Source organism: Mesocricetus auratus, unplaced genomic scaffold (genome assembly GCF_017639785.1).
Source record: "Mesocricetus auratus isolate SY011 unplaced genomic scaffold, BCM_Maur_2.0 Super-Scaffold_100028, whole genome shotgun sequence".
NCBI classification, from domain to species: Eukaryota; Metazoa; Chordata; class Mammalia; order Rodentia; family Cricetidae; genus Mesocricetus; species Mesocricetus auratus.
Window position 1 is genome coordinate 10,896,722 of NW_024429209.1, and position 17,572 is coordinate 10,914,293.

Genomic DNA, 17,572 nt, shown 5'->3' on the forward strand with positions numbered 1-17,572 from the left:
GCTTCATGCACATTCCTGAGCAGACCTGGGAGCAGATGTTATCACCACAGGGCACACACTAGCCATTTCTAAGGGTCTCATTGGTGCAGGAGCAATTTGTTCTAGTCACCCATGTATGCAAACCCAAGCACACTTAATGGTGTGGGGAGCATGACGGAGCTGCAGGTGCTTATCGAATCTGGCAGGGTTCCTTCAATGCTGGCTTTCCCAGAAGTGGAAAGAACTGTTTGACAAATCAATTACTGACCTTCCTGTTGTAGATGGGAAATAGACCCTGAGAAGGGGCTCCCTCCACCCTACTCTGTCCCGGTAGGTGTATATACTAGGATGCACTAGGGTGTTGCTAAAGGCAACAATGAGATTTAAATTTGGGCCTTCTTATTCTTTCTTCTGTTAAGGTGCTTTGCTGTGTGCAATGTATATAGATGGTTGGTGTAAATGGACTTTTTTTGGGGGCTGATAGCTTACAAAAAATGACACAGAGGCATTATTACTTATAAAAGCTCGGCCTTAGCTTAGGCTTGTTTCTAACTAGCTTTTATAAGTTAAATTAACCCATATTTTAAAATCTACATTCTCTTACACTATCATTATCTCCTCTCCATTATGCCCATCCTGGTTATTCCATGTCTGGCCGGCAAATCTGCCTTTTTCTTCCCAGAGGTCTTTCCACCCAGAAGCCCCAACTATATCTCCTGCCTAGGTATTGACTGGTTAGCTTTTTATTACATCAGTCACAATTACACATCTTCACATGATGTAAAGGAATGTACCGGAACAGGTTGAAAGTATTCTGGATAGTTTGGCAATATGAATTCTTTTCAGTTATGGGTCTAAGATAATTTTAATAAATCTGTGTTTTGTTTTTTAATTTTATTCATCAATTCTTCATGACTTTTGATGCACACATCTTTTGCCCTTTGGATGATTTGAAGAACTTCGGAGTTTTTTGCTGTTACTGATGCAAATATGATTGTTTTCTAAATTTCCCTCTTGTGTAACCTTATTGATCTATAAAATCACCACAGATATTTGCATTTTCAAGTTTTTTACTCCAAACCTTCAATGAATTTATGTAACAGTGTTTGTGTGTACATGCGCGTGCGCATGTGTGCGTGCATGTGTGTGTGTGTGTAACCTTTGGAGTTTTGTCTCTATGATGGTAAACAGACATGCACATCTGCACAGAGAAGGTTGTGAACATCTGCCTCCAGAGGACTGTGAACATCTGCATACAAAAGGCTGTGAACAGATGTGATGTGCACACACAGGAATGTGAACAGATGTGAACATCTGTATACAAAGGGCTGTGAACAGATGTGAACCCCTGCAGACAACAGATGAGTTATTCAGACTCAGAGACATCAGAACTCACAGGATCCTTTATTAGGAAGAACTAGAGTCTTCACAGGAATAAAAGAGCCCTGTAAGTTGAGGTGATGGGGTCTTACACTGAGAAGGGGTCAAAGTTGAAGGGAATTACGTCTAAAGTGAAGCTGGGGTGATGGAAAAGGAATAAGCAAATTCTAGGGTTCTGTTGTGAGAACAGCCAAAGTCCTAGTGGCTACGAAATGGCTGGTGTCAGCCAATCCAGAGCATCTGTTGGGCTCATGGAAGGAAGCCTCAGTTTAGGAGCCAAGACCTGGAGCCTCTCTTCCAGCTCGGTCTTATCTCATCCAGGAAGACGTGCCTGCAAGACACAAGGGTAAGGATGGAGATGCTTGGCTTCAGTCACCATAGCAACCAGATCTTTCATCTAATGAAGGGGATGAGGTCATTTTCACATCCTCAAGCATGCAGGCCAACCGAAGGGATGTGAGTGCTGGGCTCAGAGTAACTATGCCTTCTGAGTGATAGTGCTTTATTCCTGTTGTTTCAGGGTGGTGACCCTGGCAGCTCGCATGCTCCTTCTCTGAGCTGGCCTGGGCACTCCCCGCTCCTGTGTGTGTTCCCACTACTCACCTCAGACTTGCAGGCATCCCTTTGCCAACTGCCTCCCTCCTATCCTCTCTTTCCCATCTCCTTCCATGTGCACCTCCAGGACTGCTCAGGTCTTGGAAAGCACTGATGCTCGTATAGCTGGAGGTTGGGGACCTTTAGCACTTACGTTTCTTTTTGCAGACAACTGTGCAGATACCTTCAGTTTGGAAGTTGTTAGGGTTCCCTTGGCAACCACCATAGATGAATTCAGTACAGGTCTCAGTTTCTTTATTATACCACCAGCGTGGAAGGTAAGCCAAGCAGGGGCCAGAATCCTGTGGCAGATTGCATACGTCTGTGGGGAAATCATGGAGACAGATATCTGGATTCCTGTCTCCTAGGGGACAACCCCATCCCTTCCTCTGTCCACTGCTCTCGTTCTGTATCTCAGAGCTGTGCTTCCAGTTCAATGGGAACTCTGACCAGTCACTGCAGCCTTTTTGGTATTGGTTTCTTCATCTGTAGGATGATAACATAAAGTACCACTTTTCTTGTAGGGACAGGACCATCTGCTGAGAGCCTTTATCATTTATTACAGAAGTAGCAATTAATATTATAAGTATCAATCCACCAGAATTAACTTCAGATGGAAAAACTTGCAAGAAATATAGACTTCAGAATATCTGTTACAATGAATTTGACTGTATAATCTTGATATATGGAAAATATACTGGATGCTTTATATTCTCAAAAAGGCCCCAGAAAAGGTAATCCCTTCTTATTGGGGCATCAGCAGTAAGAGCTGCAGCCTCTGGATTTCACACTACATAGCCTCAGTTTTTCCCTTTGATATAGCACTGAGAAGTCCCTTTTAATCAGTTAACATCATGTGCTACAAGTCACGTCTCCTCTGGGACACGAGACATACTGCTTTTGCCAAGACCTTATCTCCTTATCTGCTTTCCTGGCTCTGAGAGATATGCATGCCCTATTGTCAAAGAATTGCCAATAGTGTCTGTGGATATATAAACTGGAAACCTTGTGGGATCTAAGAGATTTTTTTTTTTTTTGGTTTTACGAGACAGGGTTTCTCTGTATTGTTTTGGAGGCTGTGGGTCCAGCCCAGCCTCGAACTCACAGCGATGCGCCTGCCTCTGCCTCCCGAATCCTGGGATTAAAGGCGTGCACCACCACCGCCCGGCCCGCAAATACTTGTTGATTGATAAAATGAGTGAATAGTTTTGACAGTCTTTTGTAGAGCTCAAGGATATGACAGATAAAACAGTATAGAAGGTGAACACTAGCCCCCACGGGGGGCGGGGCTACTGATGGCAGTCAGGGGGTCAGAGAAGTACCTTGTCTGAGGTCTAAGCATTTCTTCCCACAGCTGAACATGCAGCACCTCTTGTTGTCTGGACAGTGTCTGTGCCTTGTGCATTCGTTTCTTTCTTCGACTTCACATTTTACTCTTACTCTTGGGCACGATCCTACAGCAGGAGAAGGTGTGGTTCCTTGAGGTGTTGAAGGAGATACTGTTGTCCCTTCCCGGTCCCGGGGCACCACTGCAGAGCTGAAACCCTCAGGGTTTCACAGCACTGGCCACAGCTCCACTATGTTGCCTGAGCACCTAACCCCCAGGACTTCCCTCGCCCTCTCTCCACCACCTACAAGATCCCCCCGCAAGAGGGACCGCTGCTTTGCGACTGCTCCGATCATTTGCCTTTGCCTTGGCTGACCCCGTGGCTCTCACTGTTTGCCTAGATTGCCGTCCTGAATGTGGTCCTGAAGGCTAATGGAGCAAAGTTTGAAAAGCCTTGGTCAAGATGCCTGGGCTAAAAGCACGGAGGTTGATACTGACGAAGCACTTACTAAGCACGTGGCCTGTCTCCTTCCTACACAATTCCGAGTGATCCCTCTCAGTGTTCCACAGTGAACAGAGGCATCCACAGCAAGGGATGCCTGTGGGCATGCGCAGGGCCACGCAACTACCAAGGAGTGGACCCGGAATTCCCACCTGTCACGTGGCCTTCGAAGCCTTCACTTTGCCCTCTACCGTCAAGTGCTCAGTGTGTTTTAGCGGATAAGGATGAAGTCTCCAGGCTTCACCATTGAAGGGACCCTGGGGGCTGTTGCTTAGCGCACAGGTAAGGTCCTGTGTGGATGCAGGGCAGCTTTGGGAGCTCAGTGGTCGTGAAGGGAGAGGCTCACCCTTAAATGAAAACCCCGTTGGCTATTTAATCCCCAGTGTCCATTTAATGCACACTAGTCTGGCACCTCCATGAAGCATTCCTTAAAATGGTGGAGAGTCGACTGCCACAGACCGAGGACTCTGTGTTCACCCAGGACGTCTCTCCAGGACGGTGGGAAAACAATGATCCCAAACATCTCACTCCCACGCGGGGCCCGAGGCTGCAGTGGGAAAACACTCCCGTGTGCAGCGGGTTTTGTTCTTCGGCCCCAGGAAGTTTCTTCTCTCCGTGATAAGAACTGTACCCCAGTACTTACTGACAAAGAACCCCTCTGCCAGCTCAGGTTCCCAGATGCCCCACAGGAAGATGAAGGGGCCCAGGAATGGCAGAAGTCCCCAGAGCCTCATTTTAGGAAGCAGTATCCTGGTTGGAGGCCGTACGCTGGGAGGAGCAGGTCAGTGGCTCCGGCCTCTGCTCCGTGGCTCTGTGCCCCAACCTCCCAGGAAAGCGAATCTGGACAGGAGCCAGTCATGTTCCCTCCCGGAGGCCATCAGTGGCCTAACTACCCACAGTGCACACTGGAGGAAAGGTCTCTGACCTGTGGTCTGGGCCTCTGCAATCTGAGGTTCTCTGGCTCTCTGGCCTACTAGGGAGAGGGGTGCACTTGCTTGGGGTCTTCTAGAATCTCTTAGCAAAGTTATGTGAATTCTAGAACTGTTTTTTTCCTGGGGGCAAAATGGAGACTGGGAGTTTTTCTAGGTTGCTTTTTGTTGCCAATATTAACCCTGACTAAAAGCAATGAAGGAGGAGAGTGTTTATTTCCACTCACAGGTTACAGTCATTATAGGAAGCTAGAGGTGGGAATTGATCTCGGGACCTTGGGGGAGCACTGCTTACTGGTTTGCTTGCTCTTACTTGCTCACTTACTTTTCTACCACAACCCATCAGCTGTCCAGTAATGGCGTTCCTCACAGTGGCCAGGCTCTCCACCATCAGCTAGAATCCAGAAAATTCCCCGTAGTCATGACCACAAGTCCATCTGATGGAGACATTCCTTCAACTGAGGCTACCCCTTCCCAGCTGTATCTACTTGACAGCTAAGATCACCACCACAGACAGTACCCTCGTCCCTTGTCTTTGGGGTTTCTCTTTTCTCCTTCATGCCAAGTCCTCATTTTTCTGGTTTTCTTCAACTGCCCCTCCCTTTGTTTCCTCTTTCCTCCTTCCCTCTTCCTCCCTTCTCCCCATCCCTCTCTATTTCTTGAGACAGGTCCCATCTACCCCAGGCTGGTCTCAAACTTGCTATGTAGTGGAAGACTGCTTCCTCTGCATCCACCCCAGTGCTGGGATTACAGACCTGCCCTGGTTTACCTGGGGCTAGGGGTGGGGCTGGGGGCTGCATGCATGCTAGGCAAGCACTAGACCAATCAAGTTTGGTCCTGCCTTGGCTGCTTCTTGTCCTCATCTCTGGCCTAATTATCTGTGTTTCTTACCCAGTGCCTCCTTCCTCTCCTTTTCAAAGCCTGAGCCTCTGTCTCCTTACCCTCCAGGTCCCTTTGGTTTTCCTCTCTCGTCTTTGGCTCACTTGTCTTCTTTTGTCACCATCCAAGGGTCAAGACCGTCAGGTGAGCACAAACCTAGGGTTCCTGGTGAGCATGTGGGCAGATGATGCTGTCTCAGGGACAGGGAAGTAGTGGCTCTCGGGGCCTCTGTCACAAGAGGCCACAGGATGCAATGGCTCAGAGTCAGCTGCAGGAGGGACCAAGTGACTCTGATATTTCTGGAATATTCCCTCATCTCAAACCTTGGCGCATTAGTGAGGGAGTGGATGCAGTGTGGACCCATGTGAGCAATGCAGGGGAGACTGAGGCAGGGACTGCAGGCTGCAGCCGGATGCACTCGGCTCACCCAGGACTTCACCTGAAGCTGCGAGACATTTCCATGGCATCCACTTTGAAAACCGTGTAGAATTCCTCCAGATAAAATCCACCATTTTCAGGTCAACGATATGGAACCTGTCTTCTTCCTTTCTTAGTACATTCATGTGACTGTGGGTCATAACTACTGGTTCTAAAATGTTTTTTTCACTCTAGCTGTAAACCCTGGTTTGTGAGCAATCACTCTCTAGCCTCCAGCCCACTCCAGCCCCTGAGACTGCTTCCCATCTTATAGATTTTCTTTTTCTTTGCCCGTGGTGTGTTTTCAGTTCAGGGCCTCACACTAACAAATGCTCTACCTCTGAGCTACATCCCTAACCCTTCCTTCCTTCCTTCCTTCCTCCCTTCTTTTTTTTTGAGAACTGACACAGGGTTTTACTAACATGCCCAGACAGTCCTTGAAACTGCAATCCTCCTGACTCTGCTTGAGTACCTGTGAATACAGGCTTGAACCACCATGCTCAACTCCTGTTCTAGATATTTCATGTAAATGAATTATACAATTCAGTGTGTGTGTGTGTGTGTGTGTGTGTGTGTGTGTGTGTGTATGTGTGTGTGTGTGTGTTGAGGTTTCTATGGCCTATGCGTGGTGGTCAAAGGACAATCTCTGATGTGGAATTTCCTCCTCTACCTTGTGAATCACCCAGTCTCAGAGGCACAGGGTGAAGCCAAATACTTTAATGAATAGAGCTGAGAGCTACATGGAAATAAAGGGAGCTCCTGACAGTGGAGCCGAGCAGGGGAGGCATCGTTAGTGATGGGTTCCAAAGAGGAGGTAGTATGACTAGGAACTGGAGATACGGATGGGAGGGAGGGACGGCATTCCGGGATTCAGTGTTGGGAAGACCTAAGGCCTTGGAGTATTGAGAGCCGTCACCAGAAGCTATTCTGGAGAATCCAGTGGGTATACATAGCTTGGAGCAGAAGCAAAGTCCTGGTAGTTTTCCCAGCATGTCCTCTGTTCAGGTCGAAGAGGCTGTTGAGAACACAGACGCAAGGTACAGTTGAGAAACTTAGACTCGGTTTACCTCTGGAGCCTGAGCTGTGTTTCCACATCTTTTCGTGGGATGTGGTTTGGGAGCAAGGTTTGTCAATGGGAGCAAGGTTTGTCAATGGGAGTTGAATGTGAGCAAACAGCAAACATCCAGGGATGAGAGTATCGTGAAACATGGCATTTTGTGGGCCCACTCAGCAGACTGTTAGAACTGAAGCCATCTTGCTCTCCCAAGGAGAACTGGGCAGAACTGGATTGCTGGCAAAAGGAGGTGAAGGAGCTGATGACCTGGTCGTTGGGCCCAGGTGGGGCTGGACACCGATCATTTTGCAGTTGGTCTCTTCGGGACCCTTCTACATCCCCCGCCACCCCTCCTGAATCCCTTCTTGTTTGCTAACTCCCCCACAGCTTCCTGTCTTCAGTTTCCAGAGGGCCACAGTGCCCCCCTCCCCCAACCATTCCTGACCGGTTCCAATTCTGTCAAGTATGAGAAGGACACAGCTGCCTAGGCACAGACCGACCCACGCCCACACCTCCCAGGACAGCTCGGGCGAGGATTTTAGGTGGGCCTCCAAGACTCACTTTTTTTTTTGCAGATGTTCTGGCATGTGCCTTGGGTTTGGAAGTTGTTATTGTTTCCCTGGCAGCCTCCATAGATGAAGAGTTCGCACGTGCTGTTTTCCTTATTATACCACCAGCGAGGGAAATACGCCAAGCAGTAGCCAGAGTCTTTCGGTAGGCTGCATATGTCTGCAGGGAGAGCCCAGGGATGAGAACTCAGGGTGTGCAACCGCAAACAGAGCGATGTCACTCCTTTCTCCGAGAGCCACTGTAAAGTCACCACGAATGAATCTGGAACATAATCCTCTCCTCCTCACACTCTAGGGGCTCAACACCACAACCATATCACAAGTCCTTGTCGGGAGATGGTGTGGTGAGTATCTGCAGCCTCGGTGGTAGGATCCTTGTGGGTGGTGATGGTTGGAACATGAAATGCCCCCCCCACAGGCTTACGTCTTGAACACTTTAACGCAGCTGGGGATGATATTTTGGGAGGCTGTGGGACCTGTTAGGAGATGGGGCCTGGCTAAAGGAAGTATGTCACCAGGGGAGGGATTTTAAGGCGGTAGCGTAGCCCTGGTTCCTGAAGCTGTCTGCTTCCTGGTCTGAAGCCGTTTGAGGAGTCTCCACCATGTGCTTCAGACACCATGGTCTGAAGCCGTTTGAGGAGTCTCCATCTTGTGCTTCAGACACCATGGACTTGGGCGTGCTGTTTCCATAGTGATATGCAGAGGCCCTTTTAAAACCACAAGCCAAAAGAAACCTTCTGTACACTGGTTGTTTCTGTTGGGTATTTTGTCACAGCAAGGCAAAAGAATTGCCACACAGGTGACATCCTCCCCTGCCCTCGTTTTTTGGGGTCCTAAGAATGGACTGGGGACCTCATGCACACTAGGGAGGCACTCTGTTATTGAACTGTATCTCCAGCCTGTGGTTACAATCAATCGAGGCGGTTGCATATTTGAACTTCCAGGGCTTCTAATCCAATATGACTGGGCCCCTTTGAAAACAGAGTAAGCTTGGGCAGAGATGCACACACGGGGAGGGTGCTGTGTGGACTTGAAGGTGGAGATCAGGGATGCCAAGGATTGCCAGCAAGCCACCAGTTACTAATAGATGTGTGATAAAGTTCTCACTCATGAGCCAGGGAGATGGCTCTACACACAAAGGCACTTACTATGTAAGCCCGAGGACCTGAGTTCAATCCCAGGACCCATGAGAAGAGACTTTATGAAATTTTCACTGTCACCTAACCTCTTCCTCTGAGCCTGCAGAACTCCTAGAGGGCACATTACCATGGCTGAAGCCACTGGGATGTGGCGCTTTACTCCAGTGGCATTAGCCGGATAACACAGGCTCCAGCTGACCCACAAGTGCCTTGGCCACAGGACTCCACAGCAGTGGCTTGTACCTCCTCACAGCCACCTCTCTGCCAGGCTCCTCAACCCACATAGTCTATTGAGGCGGCCTCCGATGATTCACCCTCCTGCCTTCATTCCCGGCTCCCCCATTAGTCTGCCATGAAGATCACCAGGGAGAAGGAGCTGATGGGTTTGAAAACAACCTGATCATGTCACGCCATGCATGAGTCTCCAGCTTCATTACAAGGTCCTTCTGGGACTCACGAGGACCTTCATCTTTGGCTCCTATGCCTGGCTCTGCCTCTTCTGCTGTGGAATTCCTTTAAGACCCATGCTATGGCTGTTTTCAGTTCAGCACACCATGCTACACTGCACCACCACACCGTCGCGCAGACACACATCTGGTTGCTTGCTAGGGGGAATGCTTATTCTTCCTTCAAAACCTTTCTCAAAAGCCAGCTCCTCTGCGATGTCTCTCTTAACTCCACTCCATATCCCACGCCATGGCAGCTGCCTGAATCAAGCCTGCATTTCCCTAGCTTGTTTCTGAGGCTTGCGTGTTCATTTATCATTCCTTTAAAAATGCCCCAAGTCGCCGAGCGGTGGTGGCGCACGCCTTTAATCCCAGCACTCTGGAGGCAGAGGCAGGCAGATCTCTGTGAGTTTGAGGCCAGGCTAGACCGACAGCCTCCAAAACAATACAGAGAAACCCTGTCTCATAAAACAAAAAAAAAAATGCCCCAAGTCTTGTTCCTAGGATCATGAATCTCCAGTGTGCAGGGATTGTGTCTGACTTCATTTTGGGGTCCTGATACCTAGCAGAAGGGCAGCCTGGCCTGGAACAGCGCTCGATGGAGAGCTAAAGGGGGGAAGTAAGAAGGACCCCGTCCTAGCTGAGTATATCATTCCCGAGTACCTACCATTAGCTGAATGCTTTCAGAGACAAAGAAGACATGTGTCACTGCTGTTTAGTTCTCAAGCAAGAAAGATGAATCATTTAAACTAATGTACTTCAGGCGGCCCTCTGAGTATTCCAATGGATCTAAAAGAGCTGTTAGCACTATGCCTTCCATCATGTGATGAAATAGAAGCACAGAGAAAAATATTAATTTTCAAGAGTTTTAAAAAGACGCTAAAAGCTGGGGCTGAGACCCTGACATGTCACCTGGCCTGCCTGCTGTTATACCGTCGCATCTCACGTTCCTCAGTACTTTTCAGATGTCATCCTCGCTTGCTTCGCTGAGCTGTGTCTCTAGTTTGGAAGTCCCCAGTCCCTCCAGTCACCCCTCCTGCTCTAAGGGTCATACATGTTGGTCATGTCATTGCTTTTGCTTTGTCTTCCAGCCCATGGTTCTCAGGTTTAAGATGATCTTTGAGGCCATGGTTCAAGATGAGAGTGTTTCTTCGAGTCCATCAGACTGGGACCGGATGATTCAAACACACAAAGGGCCTTTCCTGATAACTAGCATCATGCTCACTCTCTGCCTCCCTGGGATTCCCCCAGTGAGGTCTTTACAAGTCATTCCCTGGTGAGCCTTTCCAGCCTCGTGTCTGGAACTCAATTATTCTGATCTCAGCTCTGAGCCTGACTGCCTTGAGATTTCTAGCAGTGCCCCCTGACCACAGTGAGCACATCAGGCGCTATTCCAGGCACTGTGGTCTGTGTATTGGTCACGTTTCCCTGCCTCAAGGCTCATGTTTTGGAGTCTTGGTCCACAGGGTTGTGGTGCCTTCAAGAAGCAAGATCGATTGGGAGACTCCTAGATCAACTGGAACTGTCCTCCAAAAAGGACTGTAGGACCCTAAGTCCCTCTTGGTTTCTGTTGATCATGTGACCTCTTCTGCCCGTCATCTCCTATAGGACTCATGCTGGTGCCTGCCTGTGATGTGTGGTCCCAGCCTCAAAACTGACCTAAATGAACCCCTTTTCTTCATAATTAATCTGCCTCATGTATTTTATTAGTGCAAAATGAACTAAAAACATGGCATCAGAAACACTAAGTAACTATTTCTGAACAAATGGAGAATCCTAGATGACCTTTCGGGAGTCCAGGGAGGTGGGGAGAGTTGAGATTGCAGCTCTGGTCTGGAATTTCAGGGCAGGTTTCCTAGTACAAAGTCGGATACATGGGCAGAGAGGCAATTGCTTAGCAGTCAAAAGTTAGGAAAGATAAATCACATTGCTTGTCACCGATAATGTGAGTATATGTTAGCATGACACTGGCCGCTTGGGGACTCAGAAAACCATGGCAGTGAAAAATAGTCAAGAAACAGCCTGACTCAATCCCACCCATGCACCCATCATTTATTTGGGGGAAACTGAGGCTCATAAGTTACCTGCTAGGATAAGGACATCACTGCCACAGGCCATATCAGGAGCTGTAATGAATCTAAATCTCAGGGCCCCAGATTCAGCAGTCTTACCTAGACCCCAGACCACAGTGAGCCGGAGCAATGGCAGCCCCGGTGGGCAGGAGAGGACACCTGGGCAGAAGGTATGGGGTATTCTGAAGCGCTTCGTATTACCTTGTTGGGGGTTTAAACATTTCTTTCCGCAGTTGAAGATACAGCACTTCTCTTTTTTCTGGCAATCCCTGTCCCTGGTACACAGGTCCCTCTCTTTGTGTTCGCAGTGCTCTCTGAATCGGGGGCATCTCCCTAAGGAAGAAGCAGTCTTTAAGTCTCGGGGACTTCAGTGTGGGGAGTCCAGGGAAGCGTATGTTCAAGTTTGTTCACCCTGAAGGAGTCCTTTCCCTCACTCATGTTTCCCACCTTACCCCTCCCCCGCAGCCTCTTCAACCACCCCCACTCTCTTCCTTCTTACCTCCGTCCTTGGTCTACTCCCAGCCACTGAAGCAGGAGTTTTCAACCACTGGTGACATTTAGGCTGGGTAATCACCTGTTACCATAGGAACTGTCTTGTGCTTTGTAGAACCTTTAGCAACAACCTTGGCTTCTAGGCACTACACATCCTGAGCACCTCCTCCGTATCCTAACCACATGAACTGTCTCAAGACACTGGGCAGGCCTCTTTAGGAGTGAAACCCCCTAGCTTAGGGCACCGCTTTAGGCAGCTCTAGCTAATCAGTCTCGCTGTAGCCCTGCTTGTGAGTTCCTCTAGAGGGCGACATTGCACACTGAATCTTCTCCCGGTCACAGCTGGGTTTTGGAATTCTAACTGGGATGAATGTGTGGAAGAGGATAAACATGATCATAAATGCATTCTACGAAATATTCAGTGGATTAATAAAGATATCGTCTTAGAAAAATCTTTGGTGGGCTGAATGCTGGTAGCCATGTAATCCTGGACAAATTATTTAAATACTATGTCTTCTAGCTTCCTCATCTTTGAAAGGGGAGTTCAAAGAGCTGTATACAACTAAGGGGTGCTGAGAGCGGAAGAAATAGTCTTCCCCAGGGAAGAGCCCCTTAGTTGCTTACCCAATACCCAGGGGTCAGCCCTGAAATCATATACAGACAAGAGACACTAAATAGACCCAGCAGGTGGTATTTATTTATTTAAGTATGGACACACACACACTCTCTCTCTCACACACACAACAACAACAGCGATTAAAGAAAAAGAAATTTTGAGAGGGTTGGGGGAGTAGATGAGAGGAACTGGAAGGAGAAGGAAGGGGAAGTGACGTCATTATACTTTAATGTTTAAAATTTTTAAACTTTAATCAAAAAAATAAAATAGGGGAGTTGATAGGACTTACCCTTGTAGAGCTGCTACAATGATTAAATGAGATAGTAAATACAAACAAATGTTAGTTAATGACTGTAGAGCAGTCACTATGAAGGAAGTTTAACCCTCTGTCTCATCTCTTCATCACATAGCTGTAGGGCCAAAATTCTTTTAAACTGAAGAAATCAAGTCTCAGAGAGGCTATGTGAAATTTGAATATTTTGCTCAAGCTTGCTTGGCTACCGGTATCTAACCCACCAACTCTGACCCCAGAGCTCCCGGGAAAGGGATCTGCCTCTTTTGAGGGGTGAGGAGGGGTCACCCCATAAGTGCTGGATCCGTGATTCTTCTCCACCTCCCCAAGGAAGGCATCTCTTCAAAAGGACTTCAAGGAGTGTTTCCCCAGACCCTGGCCCCTGTAGTAACACAAAAGACATCACACAGAAGAGACCTTCTAAGTGTCTCCCTCCTCTCCCAAACCACATCCAGGGAGAAGACACAGAAAGACAACCTAAACCTATTCCTTGTCTCTTCCTCCCAGCAAACCTCCTTTTCTCCCAAACAACAGCAGAAAACCAGTACTTACTGGAAAACAGCAAATCAGTCAGACTAGGTCCTTGGACATTTACAAACAGGCCAAATAGCAAGAGGAAGCTCACAAATCCAGAAAGCTTCATTCCGGTGAGGAACTGGCCTGGCGGGTGGTTCTAGAACATGGAAATGTCTGACTGCCTTAACCCAGTGATTCTCTCAGTAGTCTCTACCTCAGCAGTAGGTCTGGAGAAAAGCCAGTCGCCTACTATCTTGCTGGGAACACCAAGTTCTTGAGATCATGAGTGGAGCTGATGACATTCACAGCCCACATCTATGGAGAAAACCCACATCTTACTATGCCCTTGCTGCTTGGACTGAATAGAGTTAGCCTTCTGGTCAACCATAGAAGTGAGCAAAGTGTATTCTACATTGTCCATGCTACATTAAGAGTAAATGCCACCCTCTCAGGCCTTCATGTTGATAACTCAGTTGATGTGGAATGCCCTCTTTTCCTTTCATTTACCCCTTTCTGAAACATCCGTACTAAGGAACACACTTTTTCATTTGTCTCTGACAATGTCTCTATTGTCTTGGTGCCTCCTTGTGTCAGTGTCTAACATTTACTCCTGTGGGAAGCCCATAATCTCTGTGTTCCCTTCTTCAGTTTCTTCCCACCATTTTCCCCTTTATCATCTCTTTGGGCCATTCTTTTTTTTTTTTTTTTTTTTTTTTTTTTACTAAGGCCAAAGAGTAAAGATGTTGCCACAGAGAGCAGGGGATTGAGGGGAAATCAAGCTGATATCAGAGTCTTTTGATAGTGTTTGTCACAGTGTTGTTGAATGTTACAGACCGCAGGAGACTCCACCATGTGACACAAACTCTGTTTCCCAAGGAGACACTGAAATGAAGACACAGATCTGAGAGACAAAAGCAGAATCCAGGTCAACAATCCTGCTGGATTCAAAATGCACTGCCAGAAAAAGAAGATTACAAAGCTCCTACTAAGGCATGACTCCATAGCTAGAGGGGAGACAGACTCTAAAAAGGGCAATGCTGACAATAGGGTTTCGGCTTTCTTCGGCTGGGTTCTTAAAAAACCATGTAGGTCATTGTTCTCAACTTGTTTCATTTGACAAACAGCAGACAGACAGAATCCACTGTCTCGTCCTTAAAATTCAGGGTCATAGGTAGACCGCCTATGATAATAGCATCTCATCAATTTTGCAATGTCACTCAAGGATGATCCAGTAAAAATGCTAAAGAATAGATTTAATTTTTTGGGCTGGGGATCAAACCCAAGTCAGCATAGACTAGAAACACTTTCCCATTGACTTAGATCCCTAGCTGGGAACCAGAATTTCTACTAAACAACCAAGATGTCTTAAGCCAACCTGACTTTCTTGTACCTTTGCATTCTCTCAAACTCAGCCAGAAAAAGTGAAAATCTGGTGTTTTGGGCAGGAAGCCCTGAGGTATTTTATTTTGTAGACAGGGATTATGTGACTCGGAGAAGTGAGGGTCATGACCAGTGTCATCCAATGAGTGAGTGTGAGAGGCAGAATTCCAGGTAGAAGGGATCCTCCACCAGAGGCCACTAGGGAGTCTTCTCATGGAGTCTTCCTAGACTTGAAGGTAAGGGTTAGAATGCCAATCCACAGGGAACAAAGTGATGCGTTGCCATAGAGACTGGCTGAAGAACCACAGTCAACAAGCTTCCCAAGGCCCCCAGCTAAGTCTGCCTTCTTCCTTAAACTCTCTTGGGGAAATTTAAACACGTCCTGGTTATTTTGCCACATTCTGTCTGACCTGTCTGATTTGCATTTCAACACATATAAATGTCATTTTCCAAGCAAGCGACTTGAAATTTGCATCTTTGGGGCCTGGGTTGTAGCTTGGGTTTGGGCTCCAACTTAGTTGGCGGAACAAACTGCTCAGGACACACCTGGGTCCATGCCTTTCTTTCCTTCTTCTACTCTCATTGAAGGTCATGGCCTTCATAGACCTCTGTTCTAGGACAAATCTGCTGAGAATGAGTGATTCAGGGAGAACCAAGGCACACAGACCTGCATCCAACAGCGCATGCTTCTTCATCAGAGCAGGACCTGTTGCATGGATGACTCCCTGCCTTGTTCCTAATACATCTAAGTGAATTGCTCACTTGCGCATCTGTTCTCCCAAATAGGCTCTGAGATTCCCCAAGCAGGTCAGTGACTGACAACTGGTCCTTAAAACATGAAGAAGTTCAAAATAAACTTTCAGTGTATTTTTCTGTTGGAGCAAGATAGGCAGGGCAGGGTAGGTATGAGCAGACACACAGGTGGGCGGTGTCTAGTGGGATGGCAGATGGGAGGATGCTGGGGGAACAGAAAGAGGAGATGTGGGGTTATCTGGATGCATGAGGGCATGGATTATGGATGGTTGGATGGATGGAAAGCTATGTGAAGCAGATTGAACAAAATATAAGGGTGGTCGGCTTTTGTTGCTGTGACAAAATATTTAACATATTCCACTGAAGAGAAGGGAAATTTGGGTTTGTGAGATGACTCAGTGTATAAAAGTCCCTGCTGCTAGGCCTGATGACCTCAAATTGGTCCTCAGGACCCACATGATAGAAAGAACTGACACCTGAATGCTGTGCTCTGGACTCCACTTGTATCTGTGGTGTGTGTGTGTGTGTGTGTGTGTGTGTGTGTGTGTGTGTGTGTATGTGCACATGTGCACGCATGCACACACCCATTCTAAATAAAATATTTGCAATTTAAATAAAGGAAAATTTATTTTTACTGTTTCAGTTGGACTCGTTGATTTGGGCCTGTCTGGAGGCAGAGCATCATGGGAGGAAGTTTGCGGTGACGCTATAAAGCTGCCCACTTCCTTCTCATGGCGGCTGCGAAGCAGGAAGAAGGGGACAGTAGCATCAGTACGTCCCTAAGGGGAATGCTTTCAGTAGCCTTATTCCTGCGACTAGATTCTCACATCCTAAGGCTTCCCAACAGTGTCAAGTGACCAAGGCTTCATTTGACATGCTAGCTTTGGGGGGACATTTAAGAATCTACATATAATAGCGGTGGGATGGGTAGGACTATTGATGGAGGTTGTTTGATTGGAAGGTTGGCTTGTAGGTTGATAAGAGGATTGAGTATGGGTGGACGGGGAAATGACAAATAACTAAGTTGGTACATGAAAGAGTACAGAGAGACAGAGGAGGCAAATGACAGGTAGGTAGATTAAAGGCTGAGACCGGGGACCTGGTAGACGGTGAGAGATTGGCCAAGTGAGTAAGAGGGTTGAGTGTTTAGACTGGCAGCATGATGGCATGAGTCAAAACACTAACCAAAGCTAAAGATGTGAAATTACATATAGTAATTTATATTACACAAAGACAATACATTTGGAATATAGAGAAAAACAGATACATTTTAGGAAAACATACAAGACTGAAATTTACAGAGGAAGAGAAAATGGACAGATTGTAAGATGAACAATTGAGCGGCTGGAAGCCAGACCCAGTGGCAAGGGCTTGAGGACACAATACGTATCAGAGCTATGCATCTGGCAATGGTGTGGGGGCAGGAAGCACTAGGAAGCTGCAGGGGCTCTGGGTACAGGAGGGGTGGGCTCCTCGGGGAAGTGCAAGAAGACTTAGAACATACAGGAGACTCAGGGCCTCATGTTCCTGCGTTCTGCCACAGAACCTGTAGCTGTGAAGACAGCTGTGGAGCAGGCACTGCCCTGTACTTCTGGTTCAAGCCCAGACCGTGGCGACCAGTGAGTTGGTAAAGTCCCAGGACCGCTTGGACAGGCACACCATGCAGGGCAGTGGCACAGTCAAAGATTCCATGGATGGAGGCGAGGGACAGCTAGACAGTTGTGTCACCAAGTGTGTGGATGATCATCCACACCTCGTTCCAAGAGTGATTCAAAAGATGAAAGTGTCTCTCTTGCCCATTAGAGGAATCATTCCTCTTGGTTGCTGTCCAGGCTGAGAGCAGAAGTCTGGGGGGGAAAATAGAGGGACAGGAATTCAGTCTTTTAAGTAAATGTTCTCTCTCTCCCCCTCTCGTTTTTTCTCTCCCTCCCCAGCTCTGCTTCTGTTTTGTGTTTTGAGACAAAACCTCACTATGTCTCCAGCTGGCCTGGATCTTGCTATGTAGACCAGGCTGTCCTGGAAACCATAGAGATTCACCTGCCTCTGCCTCTTGAGTGCTGGGATTAAAGGTGTGAGCCTCACACTCTGTTTAAGTGGAGTTTCTTGTCTTAATTACATTAGTGGTGTGACAGAGTGCCCAACAGAAAACACCTGAGTGCAGAGGTTTGCCCTGGCTAGCTGTTTAGAGGCTTTCATTCCATCGGAGCATGGCAGAGTGAGTCAGTCAGTTGTGGCA

The 17,572-nt window shown here is 47.6% G+C and overlaps 2 protein-coding genes across 2 annotated transcripts; both read right to left on the minus strand.

Annotated features, from left to right (window-relative positions):
- Positions 1-1,364: 1,364 nt before the first annotated feature.
- On the minus strand, positions 1,365-4,582 carry LOC121134458 (WAP four-disulfide core domain protein 6A). The gene is made up of 4 exons (XM_040732763.1): positions 4,426-4,582; positions 3,276-3,407; positions 2,108-2,275; positions 1,365-1,690 (listed from the first exon to the last, which is right to left on the minus strand). Exons 1-4 carry the CDS (start codon positions 4,514-4,516, stop codon positions 1,668-1,670), a joined length of 414 nt encoding a protein of 137 aa, XP_040588697.1. The 5' UTR covers positions 4,517-4,582; the 3' UTR covers positions 1,365-1,667.
- A 2,126-nt stretch (positions 4,583-6,708) lies between these two features.
- On the minus strand, positions 6,709-13,578 carry LOC101834060 (eppin). Its single transcript, XM_040732764.1, has 4 exons — positions 13,240-13,578; positions 11,489-11,620; positions 7,623-7,790; positions 6,709-7,022 (listed from the first exon to the last, which is right to left on the minus strand). Exons 1-4 carry the CDS (start codon positions 13,328-13,330, stop codon positions 7,009-7,011), a joined length of 405 nt encoding a protein of 134 aa, XP_040588698.1. The 5' UTR covers positions 13,331-13,578; the 3' UTR covers positions 6,709-7,008.
- Between the last annotated feature and the right edge of the window lie 3,994 nt (positions 13,579-17,572).

Bases quoted from the DNA above. Each gene is read 5' to 3' on its own strand.
- LOC101834060 (XM_040732764.1), bottom strand. From the start codon at position 13,330: ATGAAGCTTTCTGGATTTGTGAGCTTCCTCTTGCTATTTGGCCTGTTT. The intron at 11,621-13,239 runs GTAAGTACTGGT...CTTCTTCCTTAG, and splicing joins GACTGATTTGCTGTTTTCCA to GGAGATGCCCCCGATTCAGA. The intron at 7,791-11,488 runs GTAATACGAAGC...CTCTCCCTGCAG, and splicing joins ATGTTTAAACCCCCAACAAG to ACATATGCAGCCTACCGAAA.
- LOC121134458 (XM_040732763.1), bottom strand. From the start codon at position 4,516: ATGAGGCTCTGGGGACTTCTGCCATTCCTGGGCCCCTTCATCTTCCTG. The intron at 3,408-4,425 runs GTAAGTACTGGG...CTCCTGCTGTAG, and splicing joins GGCAGAGGGGTTCTTTGTCA to GATCGTGCCCAAGAGTAAGA. The intron at 1,691-2,107 runs GTAAGTGCTAAA...TGTGTCTTGCAG, and splicing joins AGTTGTCTGCAAAAAGAAAC to GCACGTCTTCCTGGATGAGA.